General features: G+C 31.3%; 1 protein-coding gene and 1 non-coding gene across 2 annotated transcripts; both read left to right on the forward strand.

Moving 5' to 3' along the window:
- The first annotated feature begins 15,487 nt into the window (after positions 1-15,487).
- LOC102588391 (ABC transporter C family member 14-like) lies at positions 15,488-22,139 on the forward strand. Its single transcript, XM_006356928.2, has 10 exons — positions 15,488-17,742; positions 18,027-18,347; positions 18,563-18,649; positions 18,878-19,516; positions 19,604-19,768; positions 20,217-20,511; positions 20,752-20,966; positions 21,090-21,395; positions 21,482-21,785; positions 21,860-22,139. Exons 1-10 carry the CDS (start codon positions 15,679-15,681, stop codon positions 21,958-21,960), a joined length of 4,497 nt encoding a protein of 1,498 aa, XP_006356990.1. The 5' UTR covers positions 15,488-15,678; the 3' UTR covers positions 21,961-22,139.
- A 925-nt stretch (positions 22,140-23,064) lies between these two features.
- Positions 23,065-23,148, forward strand: TRNAY-GUA (transfer RNA tyrosine (anticodon GUA)). The gene is given in 2 exon segments: positions 23,065-23,101; positions 23,113-23,148. It is a non-coding gene; the product is annotated as a tRNA-Tyr (tRNA).
- The last annotated feature ends 371 nt before the right edge of the window (positions 23,149-23,519 follow it).

Genomic DNA, 23,519 nt, shown 5'->3' on the forward strand with positions numbered 1-23,519 from the left:
TTTATTTAGAAATGACGCTCCTAACAAGATTTTTTCCATACCTAAGATTCGAATTTGAGATATCTAGTTAAGGGTGAAACAGTCTCAGTAATATTATAAAAGCATCAGTGAAGAAGCTTGGTATCAACGTGTTAGTTTATTGTCATTAAGTTCATACTTAAGGACTAAGTTAGGGTTTTTCAGCATTTCTGCAACATGTTTCTTAATTGACCCAATTACATAAATGTTATCAATGCTTAAAAAAGAAAAAGAAAAATAGTTATCATATTTTGGGGCAGTTTATTTGTAAGAGTGAAACTCAAAGAACTGAGGGGTACAAGTGGTGGAGCATGTTATTATTAATATTTTTTTATTTTAACTTCATACAAAATTTTAAAAAGCAAAATAAAAAATTGAATTTTGTGGTAGAAATCTTGTGACTTTAAACATGTGATGTGGAACTTTAATGTACAAAAAGTCCAAAATATACTTTAATTTTGTGAACTTAAATATGTGATGTGAAAATTGAAATTAATTAATAGTTGTAAAAAGAGCAAAGTACATTTTTGTAATCCGACTAATAAAAATAAACAAATTGAAACAAAATTAAAATTTTAAAACAAATCAAATTAAATGAGAAAATAACCGTCGATTTGGTTATTGACGGTTTGGTTTGATTTTTTTGGTTTGAAAATAATAACTTTGTTAATGGCACATGCATCTCATGAATAGACTCAAACACTTAGTACATGAACAATCCACAAGAAAATTGACCATCTGATTTGGGTAGGATAGATAAAAACTAAAGTAATGGATCTTGATGGACTTGGACTCGGACTCAGGGGTTGTTTGGTAGCTGGATAAATTCAAAGATAATACATGAATAACTTGGTTATTCATGTATTGATTTTGTACCATATTTGGTTTGCAAATAGAATAAAAGTTATTCATGTATTAATTTATACAAAGTTTGGTTGGTAGATTTTTAAATGTTATATAAAAGTTATTCATGTATTATTTTTATACGGTGTTTGGTTGCGTTTTTTGTAATCTTACATAGTTAATACTTACATAACTTATAAGGGAATCTATATATAATTTATGTGGGATTAAAGGTGAAATAAGTTATGTGGTATTAGTTATACATGTATTAAAATGATAAATTACACATTCACCCATATAAATTTTCTTTAAAATTTATATTAATCTTCAACAAATTAAATAATTAGTACACTATTTTTTTCCCTTCATTTTTTTGTCTTGCTAATTGTTTAATTACTTTTAGTTTTTTATTTATTTAAATTCTTGTTAATTGTTTTCTTTGGCGGCAAGGTAGTGACTATTAATTGTAATTAATTTCTTTACTTAGTTTCTCTACAACGCACTGTCAATACAAGTTTTAATTTTTTTAAGGTATTTGTTATTTATTTAAGCTAAATTTCTTATTGCTTAATTGTGTTTAATTGTTGGTATTTATTTAATTTTAATGTATTATTTATATAGTTGGTTATTTAATGGGTATAATAAATATTAGCTCACTAATTATATTTGAAATTAAGAAAAAAAGAATTAACTCACTAATGTATTGTAATCTTTATATAGCAATACCTAAATGATACATGTATAACTAAACTTTGCATAACTAATACATACTTAACTAATAGCCACATTACTAATACTTGTATAACTCTATCCAGCTACCTAACGATGGTGTTTTAATGGTTGGTGTCACGCTCCGAGGCTATCCCCTTGACATAACACGGGCCCTAGGATCATGAGTGACTCCAAGTTGACCCTGTGTCTGGCGTATATCAAGTATACTAAGAATAACTTAATAAAACATGTACTATGCGGAAGCTAAAATAATAGATAACTGGAAAATGGGGAATACCCAACTAGTCTGAATGTATAAACCATACTAAGAGTTTAATAACAACTGAAAGATTAACTTAACAATTCAAGTTGATTCTACTACTATGTCTGAAAAGCCTCTAACTGAGTTGAGTTGCTGGGACATGCCCACAGCTAACTCTAACAAAACTGAATAAAAAGACTAAAATGAAAAGCATGTCTATTGTCCTCGAAGTATGAGGGCTCACCACTAAAGCTACTGAAATGCGGATCGAGAATCGATGTAAGCGCGATCTGGATGCTGAGTACATGAACCTACGTACATCATGAAAGGATGTAGGGTAGAGTATGTATCAGTACTTGGAATGTACTGAGCATGTAGATATATATACTAAGTTGAACAAATATATATAAGCTGAACAAAGCATAACCGAGCAAGAATGTAAATACTGAAGCATAACTGAAAAGCTAAGCTAAATGCAATGAAAAAGTACTAATCATAAAAATAACATGCTAAACTGATTGTTGAAGCATATACTGAAAACCTGATCAAATGCACTAAGAGTCTGACTGTAGGAGCTATTATTAACCGACATAAATCACGTGAGCTAAACGTGGAGTCCAATGTATACACCCCATCGAGAGAACCCAATATACCTTGCCATGGGTATAAAGGCATGACTGGCGTGATCACTAAATCTGATCCCCAACTGATGGGACTTATACTCTTACGGGGACACGTAGTTCTGGGACTATGAGGGTACGTTGAACCCTAGTCCAACTCGGTGCTAAGTCTACTCCTAACTGAATATGTATATGACACAACTATAACTGAAATACTGAATAGCTCAAAATACTAACATGCAATCTGGGAATGCAACATTTATATACTAATTGATAATGTAACATTCGAAATATGGAGCATTATTATCTGATTGACTGACTTAGCAAGGTTAATTTATGAACTAAGAGAATCCACACAAACTATGGTTTTGAGTTTTATACAAGGAATTATGCAAACTTTCCAAGAACAAGCTATTTCGATTTAGGATACTATAACAGCTAAATCACAGTAAATATCCAAAGCTTTTAGAAACCCTAGGTCTAAACAAGATATGGGGAATCAAAGAATTGACTGAATTCTAGGAACCTAGTGGATGAAAGGAATCCACTAGTGAAATCCCACATACCTGGTGACGAAATCTACGAAGAAATTCTTTAGATTTCGTGGCTGAACTTTGAAGAACATTGTTGCTTGTTCTTGGGAGGTTTGTTTGACTTTTCCTCTTCTTTTTGCTCTAAGTTTGGATGATTTTTGGAGAATGAGGGTTCTGGGTATGTCTGACTAAGTTATTAGGCTTAAATTGAGTAAAACGACGTAGTTTATGCATTAAATGACGTAGTTTAAGTGCCCAACACATAGGGAAAAGGACCAAAACGATCCTGACTTAAATCTGACGAGTGTCACCTACTACAGGACTGAAGGGCCGTCGTTTGACCTACCAACCATCGTTAGGAGTTGTCGGTTATGCTCTGCCCGACACAACTTCACTAAAATGAGCATAACTTTTTACTCCGAGCTTGGATTTTAGCAAACTCGGTGGCGTTGGAAAGAAGATTCAATTATCTTTCATTTGATAGGTCATAGGTCACCTAATTAATTTTGTGCTAAAAGATATGACCGTTTGTAGTTGACCCAACATCAATTTTCCTCTAATTGACTGCTGACCCTCACCTACGGTCCATAGGTCCAACCATGGACCGTGGGTGGGATCAGACACCATAAAAATTTGGACCCCAATGACGGACCCCATGCACCTACGGTCCGTGGGTCCATCAACGGACCGTGGACCACGACGGTAGATCTCATCTTTAGATTCTGAAATTCCCCTAAGTCTGGGACTGAACCACGGGACCCCACCTACGGTCTGTGGTTCTACCTATGGTACGTGGGTGGTTTCTATTGGTTCTGACATTAGATTCTGAAAAGTTGCATTTTCTATTTTCTCGAGTCCGAGGTGTGACAGTTGGGATAAAATTTTAAGTGTTGAACTTGAGAAAATGATAAAGTTAAGGATTTAAGTTAATTAAAAATTAACAAAATATTTCTATTTTATTTATAAATAATTATAAAATTTACATATATAATTTCTCGGTTTGATTTTGTTATTTTTGCGGTTTATTTCCTAGTAAAATCAAAATCAAATAAAATAATATCGTTTTTCAAAATTTTAAACCAAATCAAATCACATCAAATATCAAAATTTTAATCGATTTAGTTCAAATTACGATTCAATTTAATTTTTAAACCATAACCATGAACAATTCTACTTACATACTTCTAAGCAAGTAGAATTTTATGTGTGCACTTTGTTAATATATTTCAATTTTAAGTTGGACCTTATATGAATTTATTAGATGGCATTTGCTCTAAAGTTCACAAGTAAAAATGAATTGTACTATTAGGGGTCATTTGGTACGGGAGTAAAATAGATAAAGTTAATATCATGAATTGAGATATTTCATGAAATTAATTATTTCACTACAGTACAAATTAGATGAATAATTTTGAGACTAACTAATACAACTAATCAAACTAAAGATAAAATAATTAATCATATATATTCTCATACCAAACAACCCATTAATACATTCAATCTGGATTTGTTGAGATCGTGCTTACACGGACATGTAACATCTAGTATTAACAAGATAAGTTGGTGGTTGGTTATGTGGCAAGAAAGACCTTGCCAAATCTAAAACAAGTCTTAGATAAAAGTCTTGTCTCTTAAAAAAATATGTTAGCTTTATTATAATTAGAACAAAGTTAAATTTAAAAAAATTCTCTTTTTACGCTTAATGAAATTATTTATCATTATTATTTTAGATCACGAGTAGTTTTAATATTATTTAAAAAAAAAAATATAGTATCAAATAAAATAGTGACACATCAAATGAGACTTGAGAAAGTAGTATTGTTGGAACAAAAGATCACATGAAAGTTGTCATTCCATTAGATACATAAAGATTTTGTAATGTTACGTATTTGGATTGTAAAATAGTCAGAAGCATAAAGGGAGTTGAGTTCTGTTCACTGTTCATTTCAGCTTATAAAGCAGAAAACACTCATTGACCAAAAGTACCTTCATTTTTATTTTTTGCACAAAATTAAAGAGAAACTGGTATTCCCTCCATGATCTAAATAAGCATTTTCACCGTTTTAAAAAGAATGATTTAATTTGACTTGGAACGGAGTTTAAGAAAAGAAAAAATACTTTTTAATCATGTGGTTTTAAATTAAAGTTATGTCAAATGTACCAAAATGCCCTTTAATCTTGTGGTCTTAAATATGTCACGTGGAAAGTTGAAGTTAAAGTGTTGTCAAAAAGGAAATGAGTCATTCTTTTTTAAACAGACTAAAAAAAAAACTAAGTCACTTTTTTTTAAACGGAGGGAGTAATAGATATTTGATTGATCATAAATCACCTTATTAAGAGTAAATGAACATTTTAAAGTTAAATTGTTACTTAATATAGAAATTTGTTGCTTCCTCCGTCTATTTTAATTTGTCATGATTTTCTTTTTTAGAGTCAAACTATAAGAACTATAACTAACATTTTGTGATGTTTTTTTTCCATCATATTGATATGGAAAAAAATTGGAATTTATAGTACTTTTCATATAGTTTTTGAATATCTAAATTTTTTGTTTAAAATATCAAATTAATGTAATTTAATTTAATTTAATTTTATAAATTAATCAAATTTATTTCTGAAAAACATAATATAACAAATAAAAATAAACGAAGAGAATATTTTTTTTAAACCGACTAAAACGAAAAATACAATACGTTGAAGCAGCAGTGTTTTATTTGTTTGGCAGACACACGTTACGTAACAAACAAAAAAAGATGGACTCATTTTATGTCTAATAGTGAAAATGCATGTGCCTATCAACCTCTCAATTCAATTATTGGAGAAAATAGTAGTATTAAATAAAAGAAGTCAACATCGATTCATTGCTAGTAAGACTTAAAGATAATAGATAATCTTGTACCCATGGTACGTTATAATTATGTTTTCCACTATTTATTTGATTGAATACTACTAACAAATTGTCTTAATTAAGCTAGTTGAATTCCAATAAAGAATTTCTTTAGAAAAAAATTGTCTTTTATTTTTATGTAGGTTTGTTTTTTGTTATTAATGTGAATATTACCATAACCAACAAGAACAAACAACCAATACACCTAACTCCTAAGGGAGCATCTAATTTCATAACCATCTACTAGGAAAGGTATTACGAGACGTTAGGCTTCTAAAAGAAGACTAGTTACAAATGATTCTATGAATCAAATCATTATAACTCCGAGCCGTGTGCCGTAAGTTAAATCGAAGATAAATCGTTCAAAAGAGAGTGATTTGTCTATTTTGATTAGGTGAGAAAACAAGTGGTCCTTTATGCATTTTAATGGAAAGAAAGTAACTCTTTTAACTCCGAATTCTCTATAATAAAGACAAATATTCTTTATATATCTAAGCTTGGGGCTACGTAAAAACCAACGTAGCCAGGTCCATAACATATCGAAAGGTGTTAATTTTGGAAAAGAACATTAGAAAAGACAAATTATAGAAAAAACAGCATTGGAAAAGACAAACGAAGAGTATATATTATAGTAATATGATGAGTCAAATGAATATATTGTGAAAGTGTGACCACACAATCTTATGAATATAAAGGGACAATTATAATTATCTTATATTATAAAATATGAACACTTCTCATAAACTTGGAATTTAACAACCTACCTTTGAGAAAACTTGCTTTGCCGACTTGTTCTGTCATTCATCTTTTCATATTTGTTCACAATTAAGTGTCACCTATTACGTATTGATAATATGTTATGAAATATGAGGACATAAATATATGTGATTAAATAAGTTGAAAGTTGAAATATAACTTTTTATTTGTAAAAGAACATAAGTTATTTATAAATTGTCTGTTTAATAATTACCAAGTCTATGTAATTATAAGTTTATCCAATTAAAATTTTATTTAATAAACTTTGTATGTAAATAAACATTTACTATACGATATATTTATAAAATAGGTTACATTAGTTTTTTTTTTAGTTTTTTTTTTTAAAGTTTTGATTGTGTCGACTTTGTCCTATTTGGTTGGCACCTTTCGTGCAGTTTAGATCCCAATATTGATAAGGACATTTATAGCCTCCCACTGCATTTGTTACTTTGTGTTTATTTATGACACGTTTAAATAATGTTGTTTCAATCTTCGATTGTTTGGAGCAACAAATGTGTAATCTTATTTTGATCAAATGTGTGAACAAATTTAATCAATCTTACCTAATATATATTCCTTCGGCGCATTTTATGTGGTATTTTTTTCTTTTGATTTGTTTTAATAATAATGTTATCTTATTATAATTGAAAATCATTTAATTATAAAACTCTCTTTTTACGTTTGATGATATAATTTACGGTCACACAAATATCTAAAAAAAATAAAAAATTATACCACTTTTTTTTTCTCTTAAATATTGTGTCGTTGCATAAAATGAGACGAAGGGATTATGTCACAAAAGAGGTGTGGGGAGGTCAAAAAAGGAATTCAACATGCTTGATGTCATAGGGGTATTTTTGGAATTACCTTCTTTGTTTTCTGTTGAACTGTCACTGTTTGGTATATGGTTTTTTCAGTATGTTAACCCAAAAATGAAGATTCTTTCCTTTTAATTTCCATAGCACTCTTGTTTTGATAATTAATTGAGTTGAGGTCACATTTTGTAACCTACTTTGAACTACTATTTTTTAAAACAATATAAATAAATACATTTGTACATTTTTTTGTTGTTGTAAATTTAGTGTGAGGTCATTCATGTACTCTCAAATTTATTTTATTCTTATACTGAAAGGTCAGTTTTATATTTCCTTTGTCTACTCTATTTATTCATGGTACTAAAAAGTGAATGTAAATAGCCATAATAATTTTTCCCAAATATGATCATACATGTAAAATGTCCATAATATCCTTATTTGGAATTTTGTATTCCAGTAGTATTTGTTTTACCCAACACAAAAACAAAAGAATTTTTCCTCTTTCCCCACACTCTTTGAATTGCTAAACAAACAAGGGAAAAGGACGTGATATACCCTCAGGGGCGGCTCTAATAAATCGGTGGCCTAAAGCCAAATCCAAATGGAGGCCTTAAATTTGAATATTTTTTTATGAAGTTTATTATAGCCAATTATTTAATCTTTCTTGAGACATAGTACTCATAATTTATCAAAACTTCTATTACTTCTTTGCTCTTTTTATGAAAAGTCTATATTTTCTATAAATAATACTCAATATTTTTTTAGAAAAAATATGTATAACATATTAATTTTTTTAAAATGAGGCCCCTCAAATTTTGGGGCTTAAGGCGGTTGCTTTTTTTTGTAAGGGGTAGAGCCGCCACTGTATACCCTTATCGTTGTCATTTGGAGCTAATAAGTCCCTCGTTATGAAATTGACTTTTATATATACTTATTGTTACACAAATAGTTCATATATACCTCTACCGTTACAAAATGAGCCCACATATACCCTTTATTTAACGAAAGTGAAAAAATTAGTTTTAAATTTTTATTTTTGACTTTAAATTTAAAAAAATTCATGTAGGAGTATATATGATCCTTCTAGCAAAGTTCAAAGTATATTTTAATCTTTTTCATACATATTTTTTTTTTTTGACTTCTTTGATTATCATTATATGAGTTTCTTATTCTTATTTTATTTTTTTCTTTCATTCCTTAGTGTAAAGAAAAAAAATTAAAACTAATTTTCTTGTAGTTATATTATATTTTAAAACTATTTTTCGACTATACTGTTATTTTGGTTTTTATATTTGAAAAAAAAATTGAGTCATCTATAATAAATTTTATAAGAAAAATAGTGAAACATAAATAAATTTGAGAGTACATTAAACTGTAAAACAAGAATTCTTTAATAACTTTTAAGTCTGTTTTGACCTGGTAAGGATTTTAAAAATTTAAAAGCATTTTAAAATTTTATGTTTTGAATTAAGAATATGATAAACATACTAAAAAAAAATTTAATTTTATAATTCTAAACATGTCAAATAAAAAGTTAAAATTAAAAATTACCTAACAAAAAAATTATTTTAAAAGTAAATTTAAAAGAAAAATAAAATTAAAAAATTAAAACAAATGGAATAATACTCTTTATATTCCAAAGTCTTGTTATCAACCCTTTATTATATTAAGCAAAACTTTTTATAGAAATCATTATAAACAATCAGTTTTTCTAGAGTCGTTTTCTTGTCTTGGTCCATCTTTCAGAAAAGGTTCAAATATGACATAGATTTTTTTTTTAAAAAAGATTCCTTTATATTATATGTTTAAAATTTGCTTATTTATACCATTTTCGTTTGAGAAAAATGGTGATCCATGTCATTATTTGTTAACTGAAATGGTATAGACAAACCAAACTTTAAATGAATGGCATAAATGAGTCTTTTTTCAAAGTTCGATAACATATTTAAGCCTTATTCTATTATAAAAATAAATTAATTATTGACGTGGCCGAATCATAATTGATCACATGTAAAAATGATTTTGCAAAACTGAAACTTTTGCCAGTTAACAAACAATGACATGTATAATCCTTTTTTCTCAAACAAAAATAATATATATGAGTCAAACTTTAAACATATAACATAAATAAGCTTTTCTCAAATCAATACCATATTTAAGTCTTTTCTTTTCAATCAAATTATTTTTGACAATCTTACAAAATTTGAAACTAGTATCCAAAATGATTACTCCATCTATCCTAATTTACGTGTTATCCTTCTTTTTATCCCTAAAGAGATTACTCTTTTTATTTGATAATTATTTAATAATATTCTCCTCGTTTATTTTAATATTTTATTAACTAAAAGTACATAGTAGTATTTAAATAATTTTAATAAATATATATAATAAAAAGAATTTTCATATTTAAATTTAATAATCAATTAAACGATATCACAATGGAACAAAAATAGTATTGGTAACTTTTCAGAGTTGTGTGCATCACTTTTATTCAGATTCACCTGAATTTAACCATCCAATAGCAAGCTTTTTGTTGTCTTTAATCATAGACATCTTTTTGCCGTAACATCAGACATGGCAATAATTGTCCCATTTTAATTCTCAATATTTAATTTGATTAATTTTTAAAATAAGATTAATGCTTTAAAAAAATTGTATTTAAAAATTATATATATAAAGTATTAACTTTCACACGATTACTTTGTCAAAATCAATTACGACAATCTCATGACTTTTGGTACTAATTAAACTTGGTCTTCACTATCTATTTTTATCTTTGAATTTTTTTTCTGATAGATACGTTAGATTAGGAAAAAAGGAATAAAACAAAAAAATGAGAATATTCTGTAATTTAATGATTAAAATAAATATATATATAAAGTTTGAAAATATTGAAGAATAAGCACTTCGAGTCCTGGGTATGGAAAAATCATGTTGGGAGTGTCACCCCCGAATAGTCCCTACAGTGCGCAATTCGAATTTGGTCGAAGCTCCATGAACTCCGAGTAAGAAATAAAAAAAAACAATTATTCCTGTTTTATCCCTTTATTTAAATGAATTTCATTGATATAAATAAAATAATGTATGCATAACTAGGAATTTACCAATTAAAAATATTAAACTTTGGGAGTATTGAAGCATTAAATTTAAACTTATCGTTACCACATATTTTCATGTGTTTGTATCGACCGATGCACCATGTGTCCTTCTATGTTTTTATTACTTTTCGAGCCTAATTTGGCTACCAACAAATATATATCACGTTTATTTTTTGAGAGTCAAATTATTTAAATTTTAATTTATATTAAAATATTTATTTTTATGATATTTATATTAGAAAGATTGTAATTTATAGAGTAGTAATTTTGTGTAATTTTAAATATCTACTTTTTAATTTAGAAATATTAAATTAATTAAATTAAATTTTATTTTAAAAAATAAAAATTAACTTTCAAAAAATGAAATATAGTAGTAATTAGTTTGGGACGAAGAGAGTAGTATTGTAACCATAAAGAAGTATGGTAGGATAAATAAGAAGTTATTCGAGTCTTAGAAATGAAAAAAAAAACTTCTGCTAAGGAACATTTATTTCTACCATATTAAATAAATAGAATTTTGAATTTAACTCAATTTCAAAATCATATAAAAACCAAAAACTTTTGTTCTTATTAATTTGAGATTTTAATATTCCTTACGCGCTCAGAACTGAACATATGTAGCGTGTTGACCTTAATAAATCAAGGGTTGCGTCTTGAAATTTGTACTAGACTAGGGTCAGTTTTATTTAAATAAAATTGGATTTGTACCCAGTCCTTTTACCACTAGGCAATTTTCAGCAGGCCATTGTGGTCCATAATATCATATTATTGTGACAAATATCCCACAAATTTATATTTAAAAAAAAAAGGATTGCATTATTAAAATGACAACAACACGTTCAATTTTAGTTTTTCTGCAAGATGTCTATTTTTTAATTTTTAAAATAATAAAAGGTTATGATATACTCTCTAATTTTATAATTTAGAGTACATATATCATTTATTATTAAAATAGCTCACATATACTTTACAGCTATACAAATGACCCATATTACTTTTTTTGTCTAACAAGAATGAAAAAAAATAATTTTAACTTTTTTAGAAAAAAAGTTTCTTGCCTTTCTTATTTTGATGGTCAAATTCATTTTTCACCCATTTTTTTTGTAAAATTTATCATAGATGTCCAATTAAATTGCAATATAGCTGCAAAATTTAATTTGAATTATTTTTACTACTTTTTTCATCCACTTTTTTCCCCTCATATTTTTCCACTAAAAATGAAAGAAAAAAAATTAAATAAGAGTAAAAAAAAACTAAAATAATGATAAGCAAATAGATCTATAAGGGAGATACTCAAATTAGGCGTTGAATCAAAAAGTCAAAAAAAAAAAAAATATGTGTGGAGAAATATCAAATATACCTAGAACTTTGCTAGAAGGATTATATATATTCCTATGCAATTTTTTTTAAAATAAATTTAAAATTAATGTTTTCAACTCTATTGAATGAAAAAGGTATATGTAAACCACTTTTTATAACAATATGAATATATATAAACTACTTTTGTAATGATAAAAATATATATGAACTTTTTTTTATAATAAATATATATCTGCTCTAAATCCCAAAGTTTTTATAGCAAAGAAATTTCTTACATTATAAGCTCGATTTGAGCCAAATTTCTGAGGTCCTACCACAGAAAAAGAAGAAGACAATTTAACTTAAAAAGGAAGTAAATTTTTAGGAATATAATGATTTATCAAACACTTCAGTCTTGATCAAAGAGGTACTGATTTTGGACCTCTATCTCAGTGATTTATTATAATGTATGGTCAAACACCTAGGCTTGAAAGCGAAACTACTTTTGGACCAGTCTTTTGCTGTAGTCCACAGACTCTTCAATTTTCAGCAGACATGCCATCTTCTTTATTTGTATTGACATATTACTCCCTCTTTTTTAAATGTCATTTTCTCTTTTAGAGTTAAACGATAGGAATATGACTAACATTTTAAAATGTATTTTTTTATTATATTGATATAATTTATAGTATTTTTTGTATAGTTTTTGAATATCTAAAATTTTATTTTAAAATATTGAATTAATGTAATTTAATTTAGCTTTGAAAATTAATCAAATTGACTCTCAAAAATCGCAACGTGACAACTAAAAAAACAGAGGAGGGAGTGCATTAAAATGACCTACAACAAAAAATTAAAAGTGATCAACTAAAAAAAATAAAGCAATTAACCTAAAACTATAGGAAAACACATGGATAATGAAACCCTTTTTTTTTATTTGTGTGTGTATGTTTAATGTATAAAAGTTAAAATTTAAAAGGGTTCATTACTAAATAGTAGCACTTGGGATGTGTTTGGTAGGAAAGGAGAAAACTCACGAAAAATATTTTTATTTGATGTTTGACTAGTAAAGAGAAAAAATTATCTCTAACATTTTAGGCATAATTTGGGCAAATACTATGACATCGAATTCGGACCCTCACCTTTTGACAAGGATTCAAATCCATGTCTTGATCCTGGCTCGACATCTAAACTGACCCCAACATAGACACGAGATACGACTATGACCTCAACCACAACCGCAACCTTAACTAAGAACTTGATCCTCATTAAGATCCTAATCTAATCCTAAAGCGGGACCCGACAATCGATCCCACCTACAACATACCCGCTACCCGACGCCGACTCGAGACCTAACACAACCTTGATTCCTGACCTTATCCCCCAACCCCGACTCGATATCGGAGGACCCAATTTTGACCTGCGACAAACTTTCACCCCCGATTTGTGACCTCAATTCGGGACCCAACTCCAAACCTCGATACGACTTCGTACCTGACCTAGGACCCTAATCATGACTTCGATTCTAGACATATTCTCGACTCAGATTTAGGACCTAACACTGATCTCGATTATAGACCCAACTCCTGACCGTGACTCACGACAACGACCTAATCCAGATCCGACCTTGACTTAAGACTTGGGGTCTAACTCTCGACCTTACCCCTCATCCTGCCTTGGGATTCGATTTAATCCTGACCCAAATCCAAACCCTCGAGTTTGACTCCCCATCTCTTATCCAAGACCCAGTTCCTATCGAACATCTGACTTTCGACCTCGATTTGGTACCCAGTTACCGGCCTTTATGCAGACTTTAGGCTCGACTTTTACCTTGAGCCAGAATCCTGACTTGACCTTGACCCTAACTCAGGGGTGGGATCAGAAGTTAGGTCCTTGATCGGGATTTGAAGTCAGGGTCAAGATCGGATCTTGGGTCAATATTGGAACTCGTATCTTCGATTTGAGGTCATGTCTTGAGTCCCTAGTCAAAAGTTGTGTTTCGTGATGAGGTTAGGGTCAGGGTCGAAGCTTGGGTCAGTGGTAGGACTCACATCTTAGGTTGAGGCCAGGTATCGAGTCCTTGATCATGAATTGTAATTTATGTCTAGGTCAGCTTGAATGATGAAGTTGAAAGAGAGTTTTGATTATTTTTTTTACTTTCTTAGAAAATTCTTTTTTCCCCTATATTAGATGAAACTGGGTCCACTTGATTTTCCTACCCCAAAACATTTAAACTTACTACTAGACATGAGAAAATTGAAACCAAACACACCCCTAGTATTTTATATAATGTCAATTTTGATTCAACATGTTGTACATTTTTTTACCATTATACAACTACCGTTTAATCATTACTGTAATTCGGTTAAATAGTAGCAAAGGTATTTGCTTGGTACAGCTCCATCACGTGTTTGTCTTAAATATACATTTGGTCCTACTTGCCAAAACTTTTCTTCTGTCAATTTTTTTTTTTTTTTATTGATAGAAATCATATAGCCAGTAATATATTCATTTTCCAATGCAGTTAAAACAATACTTACTTCCATCAAGAGGCGGACCCACCCTATTGCATCCTTTAATATCGGAAAAAATCATGTGTATATGTGCATATTTATTCTGAAAAATTGATAGAAATTATGATTTGATTAACAGTGCACCTATAAGAAACATAAGAGTGTCATTGTAATATTTGTAAAAGTTTGAGAAATCACCAATGAGACCTAGGTTTGAATCCAAATTGAATACCATTTCATTATTCTTATTTTAAATTTATCTTAAAACTCATATTTGAGCTAAATATTAATGTATTTGAAGTATTCAAATATCAGATTCACCTACTTATTAGTATATATCATCTAGAAGGGCTAAAAATCTGAGACAATCGATGCAGACTAATAAATGCTCACTGCGTGAATTTATTGTACCCATAATTATTATGGTAAGGAGTTTGGGAAATAGAAAAAAGTTACTTTTGTTTTGGAGGGAAAAGTATAATGGAATAAATGCAAAAATTAAAATAAGGATATTATGGTCTTTTTGCCTTTCTGGCCAAATTCTAGCCAATTTTTTCTGACCATTTAGCATTACCCATAATATAATAATAACCAACCGTCTTCTATAGTAAAAAAAGTACCTAGTTTGTCTGTTTCTACAATTGTTTTTAATTTTAGCACCATGCATCAATCTCATCTCCCAACCCGTAAAAGATGCTATTTCTCAACTTTGTGATTCCACCGGCTTCTTTCTTAATCAGAATTTCATAAAAAGTCTCACGCTCAAATAAATTTTATGATATGCGATTCAAATTTAGTTAAAGTTTTAATAGAGATATCAAACATAAAAAAAAATGTGATTCCACAAGAGGTGATAAGTGATTCGAGCAAAATATAATCATTTTTTTATATTGGTAGAAAACATAATATGTTATATTTAATTTATATTATAATTACTCATAATTTTAATAGAAAGGAAATATTACAATTATGTCATGTGTCTTATTATAGACCTATTTCTTTTATAAAAAAGATTCTCTTATTAGAAATAATAAGTTAATTATTAAGTTTTTATTATAATGCCACATAAATGGACGGAGAGAAAAAATAGATATTTGCATGTGGACACATGTGTAATCTTGGTATTAATGAGCGGCTAATTATTATGATATATAAAGAATCTTGAAGATGCCAAACCATATACATAGTTTTTTTATACAACTTTCATGAGTTGTCTCTTCATGCCAAGTTCGTGTGTGTGTGAATGAGAGAAAATTAGTTACTTATCTTGTTTTGTGTTTTACATAGTTTTGTTCTTGAGACTTGTGAGCTAAAATTTTAGTCATGGGGGCTGATTCTTGGCTCACATCTCTTAATTGTTCTGTTTCTTCTATTCAATCTTTAGATAATTCATCTTTTCTCTCTCTTGTTTTAACATGGTGTAAGTTCATTTTTCTTTCACCATGTCCTCAGAGGATTCTGTTATCTTCTGTTGATCTGTTTTTCTTGTTTGTGTTACTCATATTAGGAGTTAAAAAGTTGTGTTCAAGATTTATCAAGAATGAATATTCTCTTGATAAACCTCTTTTAGGTGATGAGAGGCCTAAATATAGGGTTACTTTTTGGTTCTATGGATCTCTACTTGTGACAAGTGTTTTAGCTATAAGTTATAGTGTTTTATGCATATTAGCCTTTACTAAGGGTGTTCAATCAGGATGGGAAATGGCAGAGGCTTATTTCAGATTGATTCATGCTGTAACTTATTTTGCTATTTTAGTTCTGATTGTACACGAGAAGAGATTTGCTGCTGTTTCTCATCCCATGGCACTTCGTGTGTATTGGGGATTGAGTTATGTTATAGTGTTTCTCTTTGCTATTACTGCTATTATTCGTCTATTTTTTACTGGAAATGATTTGGTGGTTTTGAGAATGGATGATATAGTTGTATTGGCTAGTCTTCCTTTGTATGTGTATCTTGTTGTTGTTTCGATAAGAGGATCATCTGGGATTTGTGAAGATGGTGTTGTGGGGAACGATGATGAATTGGATTCTAATGTGAGTGGATATGAAACAGCTTCGCTGTTTTCTAAGGCAGTGTGGAATTGGATGAATCCATTGCTTAGTAAAGGATATAAATCTGCTTTGAAGTTAGATGAAGTGCCTTCGCTCCCACCTGATTTTCGAGCGGAAAAAATGGAGGAATTTTTCGAAAAGAAGTGGCCTAAGTCAGGTGAAAATGTGAAGTATCCTGTACTAACGACATTGATCCGATGTTTCTGGAAAGATCTTGTTATAATTAGTTTACTTGCAATATTACAGTTGGTTGTTATGTATGTTGGACCAGTTCTTATTCAAAGTTTCATTAGTTTTACTTCTGGGGATAGATCAAATCCTTCTGAGGGGTATTATCTAGTGTTGATTCTATTGATTTCCAAAGTACTTGAAGTTCTTAGTGCACATCACTTCAGTTTCCTATCTGAGTTACTTGGAATGAAGATTCGATCATCCATTATCACTACTATATACAAGAAAGGGCTGAGATTGACTTGTTCATCTAGACAAGCTCATGGTGTTGGACAAATAGTGAATTATATGGCTGTTGATTCCCAACAGCTATCGGACATGATGTTACAACTGCATGCTGTATGGATGATGCCATTACAAATTGTAGCTTCATTACTTCTCTTGTACTATTACTTGGGTGTTTCGATGTTCGCTGCACTTATTTTAATAGTTGCTACTTTGATCAGTACACTATGGATGTCGAGCAAAAGCAATCAGTACCAATACCACTTGACGATTAAGCGTGATTCAAGGATGAAGGTAATAAATGAACTGTTAGGGAACATGCGTGTCATTAAGTTTCAGGCATGGGAAGAACACTTCAAAGAAAAAATTCTATCTTTACGTAATCAGGAATTCAAATGGCTTAGTAAGTTCATATACTTGCTTTCTTGGAACTTGTCATTACTGTGGAGTATGTCGCAGGTCATATCAGCGTTTACGTTTGGAGCTGCAATCTTTTTCAAAAACCCTTTAGATGCTGCTACTGTATTCACAGCAACAACAGTTTTCAGAATTTTACAGGATCCTATCAGAAACTTCCCTCAGTCCCTTCTGTCAATTTCACAAGCCATGGTATCTCTAGGTAGGTTAGATGGATATATGACAAGCCGTGAATTGGATTCTAATGTTGTCGAAAGACAACAAGGCTGTAATGGCAGGATTGCGGTGGAGGTTAAAGATGGGACGTTTTCATGGGAAGATGATGGTGATCAAATTGTTCTGAAAGACATAAATCTTGAAGTTCGAAAGGGGGAACTTGCTGCAATTGTTGGAATGGTTGGATCAGGAAAGTCTTCTTTGTTGGCATCAATACTTGGTGAACTTCATAAAATATCGGGAGAGGTAAAATCACCTTTTTTTTTTGTACTTACCATGTTAATATTGGTGATCACTGAAAATTTGATTTTGCTTTTGTGATTTTCTCAAGCATTTCCAATTTTGTTTTATCAATCTCTTTTGCACTGGCAACTTCACAGTGATTCTGCAGCAAGCAAACAAATTGAGTTTGGGCGATTTAAGACTGGCTAGACAGTTTCCTTATATGTTGTCGTCCATTGAAATATATCCGAGTGCTGAATTATTGCTGCCAGTCTGTTGTAGTTTCTAACACTTGTCTTACCATACAGGTCAGAGTCTGTGGAAGCACTGCTTATGTTGCCCAAACCTCATGGATACAAAACTCTACTATCCAAGAGAACATCTTGTTTGGTTCACCAATGAACAACAAAAGATACAAAGATGTACTACGGGTTTGTTCTTTGGAGAAGGACATGGAAATTCTGGAACATGGAGACCAAACTGAGATAGGAGAACGAGGAATCAACCTCAGCGGAGGTCAGAAGCAGAGGATACAACTCGCAAGAGCAGTATATCAGGATCGTGATGTCTATCTTCTAGATGATATATTTAGCGCTGTTGATGCTCAAACTGGATCAGAAATATTTAAGGTCACTCCAATTGATATATTGCTTCTTCTAAAAAAAAATTCCGCATAAGTTGCTACATGTAGTCTGCCCATGCTACAGCTTTTGAGGGTTAAGTCATGTATCGGAGAAAAAGGAATAGGAAAATGATTTTATCAACAAGCTGTTGTTTTTTTTGTATAGTAAAATCTTTGAATGAGGAAAAAAATATGCTATGCAACTGATATCATTCTGTGCAGGAATGTGTAAGGGGAGCTTTGAAGGATAAGACTGTTGTTCTTGTCACTCACCAAGTTGACTTCCTTCACAATGCAGATCTTATATTGGTAAGCATCACATTGACTTACTTTGCATAGCAGCTCGAACAAGGTTATCTAAAGCTTTAGTATTTCCTTTATATAGTAAGAATATGATGAACAAATTATCACTATAATTGTAAGATTTCTATTATACATATGCATCTTTTACAAAAGATGATGATTGTCATTTCTATTTTTTTTAACGAAGAAGTTGCATTCGAATTTCGAAATGTTCATTTTTTTCTATATCAACAGGTGATGAGAGATGGTCAGATTGTGCAGTCTGGGAAATATGATGAGCTTTTAAAATCGGGTATGGATTTTGGTGATCTTGTTGCTGCCCATGAGAACTCAATGGAGCTCGTGGAAAGTAGCACTGAAGCTTCTGGTGAATGCCTCCCGCAATCATCACCAAAATCACCTCATCCACTAACCCCAAAGTCATCCCAGAAATCTCAAGTGGTAGCCAATGGTGGAAGCAGTTCTTTAGACCAACAGCCAAAGGGTAGTTCCAAGCTTATCAAAGACGAGGAAAGAGAAGCTGGTCATGTCAGTTTTGATGTCTACAAGCAGTACTGCACTGAGGCTTTTGGATGGTGGGGAGTAGTAGCTGTAGTAATCATTTCTTTATTTTGGCAAGCGGCCGCTATGGCGAATGACTTTTGGTTGGCATATGAGACCTCAAAGGACCATGCATGGAATCCTTCTCTATTTATAGATGTTTACTCAATCATAGCTGGCATGTGTTGCATTTTTGTGATTGGCAGATCATATCTTGTTGCAATTTTGGGTCTCAAAACAGCTCAACGTTTGTTCGATCAAATTATCAATAGCATACTGCATGCTCCGATGTCATTCTTTGACACTACTCCATCAGGAAGAATATTAAGTCGAGTACAGTATCTTCCTTCACCAGATTCTGATTTATGACAAGTATAGAATCTTGCTTCACTGATCTAATGGATGATTTTGATTTTTCAGGTATCAACTGATCAGGCATATGTTGACTTTATGATTCCATTGTTTCTAAGTATAGTGCTTCTGATGTACTTTACAGTGATTGGCATGCTGTTTATAACATTCCAGAGTGCTTGGCCAACTATCTTCCTTATAGTCCCCCTAATCTGGCTCAATTTCTGGTACCGGGTAAGATAACTTCTGATTGGAGTGCCATTGTTTCTACTGCTATTGGATAACTCCATCTTCCTCAACCTCATTTCGTCACCGTTCATTCTATAGTTAGCTACACTTGACAAAGTTTGCATTGAATGTCTTAGCTAGTTTCTTTTAACTGCCACCAGGATATGCTGCATCACCAATAGTGTTATATGTTTATGCTAGATGTAGTTCAAAATATTACACGAGTACACCAAGCTACACTGATCATTGGAAGGCCTAGCAGACACCAATTTCTAATTTCTGGTGGTATAGCACATGAAACATTCTAATGAAACTAAACTGTTCATCATTTAAAGAATGATAAGGTCATGCAGACATAAAAGAAGAAGATAAAGTCGTTCAGATATAATTGCAGTAGATTCCTACTATTGCATATGTACTAATTTCCTTTTCCTTGTTTTCATCTGGCGTACAGAGATACTACATTGCGTCCTCGCGTGAATTAACCAGACTTGGTTCAATCACCAAAGCTCCAATCCTCCATCACTTCTCTGAAACCGTATCAGGGATCATGACTGTACGCTGCTTTGGGAAGGAAGATATGTTCTTCCAAGGAAATGTTGACAGAGTCAATGCTAATCTACGGATGGATTTCCACAGCAATGCATCAAATGAGTGGCTAGGTCTTCGCCTAGAGTTTATTGGTAGTATTTTGATCTGCATTGCCACCGTTTTCATGGTCTTGCTGCCAAGCTTTGTTATCCCACCAGGTGAAATTCTTAGATCATCTTTGGTTTGACTTCATTGACAATGAAATAATGTGGACACCCGTTCTTATAATTAAGATAAACTCTCCATGTCCTGACTCCTGGTATTGATATAAATGAGTTTCAGAAGTATAGAAAATAAAGTTCAGTAAATATAGATTAAGATAAACTGCTGAGAATTATAATTCATTGATCATAAATTTCTCTATTGCTAATTGATTGAATCATTTTATCTGTCATCAGAATATGTTGGATTGGCACTATCCTATGGACTGCCTCTAAATAGTGTGCTCTTTTGGGCCGTATACATGAGCTGTATGGTTGAGAACAGAATGGTTTCAGTTGAAAGGATAAAGCAGTTCATAAGAATACCATCAGAAGCCTCATGGAGGATAGCAAATTGTCTTCCATCTGTTGATTGGCCATATCGTGGTGATATTGAGATCAATAACTTGCAGGTGATACTAGCATGACTAACTAAGTTTTTTAGTTCATGAATCATTTTCGAGCTTCTTTGCCTTGTCATAGACCCTTTAGGTCTCTCCTGCCTCTGAATAGAACTATATGCGTCTTCCTTGCAGGTTCGGTACAGGTTTAATACACCACTGGTTCTGAAAGGAATCTCTCTTAGAATTAATGGAGGAGATAAAATTGGCATTGTTGGCCGGACTGGAAGTGGGAAGTCCACTCTAATACAAGTTTTCTTTAGGATAGTGGAACCTTCAGCTGGAACCATCATAATTGATGGTGTTGACATTTGCAAGCTCGGACTTCATGATCTTAGATCACGCTTTGGTATCATCCCTCAAGAACCAATTCTATTTCAAGGGACAGTCAGAAGCAACATTGATCCGCTAGAAATGTATTCAGATGATGAAATATGGAGGGTATGTAAAGAATTTTCATCTAATCATCATATCATATCTTTTAGAATTTCCGCCTTTTCTTTAACTCTGTTTTTTTGTATCTATAGAGTCTTGAACGCTGCCAATTAAAAGATGTTGTAGCAGCAAAGCCTGAGAAACTTAATTCCCCAGTGGTAGAAAGTGGAGACAACTGGAGTGTTGGACAAAGGCAGCTCCTTTGCTTAGGGAGAGTCATGCTCAAGAATAGTAAAATTCTTTTCATGGATGAAGCAACAGCTTCTGTTGATTCTCAAACTGATGCTGTCATCCAGGGGATTATCCGCGAGGACTTTGCAAACTGCACTATTATCACTATTGCTCACCGAATACCAACTGTGATAGACTGTGATCGTGTTCTTGTTGTAGATGATGGTAAGTCGACTGAACACTACACAGATGATTCATTTAATTACTGATGTCTTAACTTATGCATACTTGTTTGACAGGATGGGCAAAGGAATATGAGAGACCAAGTACATTGCTTGAAAGGCCATCGCTGTTTGCGTCGTTGGTTCAAGAGTACTCCAACAGATCAACAGGTGTATGAATAAAAATCCTGGGATGTTTGAGTCCAATTAACAATAAGTGACATGATATTTCCTTTGTCAACATTCCCCTTTTTCTATCCGATTTTTGTAGTCTAATAGCTTTTAGATGAGTGATTATGCAACATGATATTTTTCTCAAGTATGTGTTATTTGTTACTGTAAAGGGGATTTGTGCTTAGTGGTGTCTCCTAACACACTCCCCACTATCGCGACACCTGCACAAAATATGCGTGCGTGCAACAAGTGTAGTATGAATACGATAAAATTATCATGTAAGTATCATCGGATCTCGATAGTGCGTTCTTCACCTTGTATAAATGTTACCCTTATATACATCATAATTAATTAGTTAGTTACAAAAAATTCCCTCATTAATGAGTTCAAAGCTAACCCTTACACCACCTAGATCTATTCAAAATAATAATTAACGAGTCCAAATAATTATACCAATATTGCAATACTAGATTATGTCTATAGTGTGTGTAATTGTTTTTTTCCTTAAAATCGATTTTTTTCTTCTTTTTTTTACTGTTTTACAGTTTTTAAGGGATTGATTTAGAAATAATCAAAAGTGTAATAGTGGAAAGAAATCTCTAAATCACATTCTTAATTATTTTTTAAGGGGTGTATCATATCTCTAACAATTCACTTAATATGAATTAGAGGGAGAAACAATTTAGCTTTAAAATATTGATTCTTTAATGAATTGATTTATAGTTACACAAATATATATGACTTATTTAATATTAGAAGTTGTAAATCTTAAATTTCATGTCAAATCAAACTGCATTACATAAATTAAGACGGGTGGACATTATAAACATTTTGCCTGTTGAACGAACACACCTTGCAAATTAACAACGTAGATGGACACAATAAGGGGTCGTTTGGTAGAGTGTATTAGGAAAAATAATGCATGCATTAGGTGTGTGTATTAGTAATACCTTGTTTGGTACACCTTTTTATGTCATGTATAACTAATGCACACGGTGTATTTTCATGCGTTAAACGAGTGGAAATGGGTAATTAGAGAAAACATAAATAAAAGAAAAGACCAATCTCTGTTTTACTATATTTATTTATCGACCACTAAATTAAGCAATCCGACCTTAGCTCAGTTGGTAGAGCGGAAGACTGTAGTTGGTGCTGTAATCTTTAGGTCGCTGGTTCGAATCCGGCAGGTCGGATTAATTTTTTATTTGCCTTTTTGTGTGTAAAAAGAAAAATTATCTGTGAATATTTTTATTGGTCATCTAATTCTACCCATCATTAATTTAAACATGATAATTGACAATAGATGGTTATCGATTCGCCCAAAAATTAATTGAGATTTTGTGATAAAATTCCTTTTCCGAAGATGTTGCTGTAGAATGAAGTCAAGATCAAACGCCTAATGTAATATTTAAATTGTATGGGTTTAAGTTTTAAAGATTTTAGCATAATCCATTATGTATTTTTAAAATTATGGAACCTACTATTTGTATAGTTGAAAAAACATATTATTTTGTCTTAAATTTCTGAGGCGACGTTTATTTTGAGATACTACTTTTTGCTAAAA

The sequence above is a fragment of the Solanum tuberosum genome, unplaced genomic scaffold (assembly GCF_000226075.1).
Source record: "Solanum tuberosum cultivar DM 1-3 516 R44 unplaced genomic scaffold, SolTub_3.0 scf00239, whole genome shotgun sequence".
Classification (NCBI taxonomy): domain Eukaryota; kingdom Viridiplantae; phylum Streptophyta; class Magnoliopsida; order Solanales; family Solanaceae; genus Solanum; species Solanum tuberosum.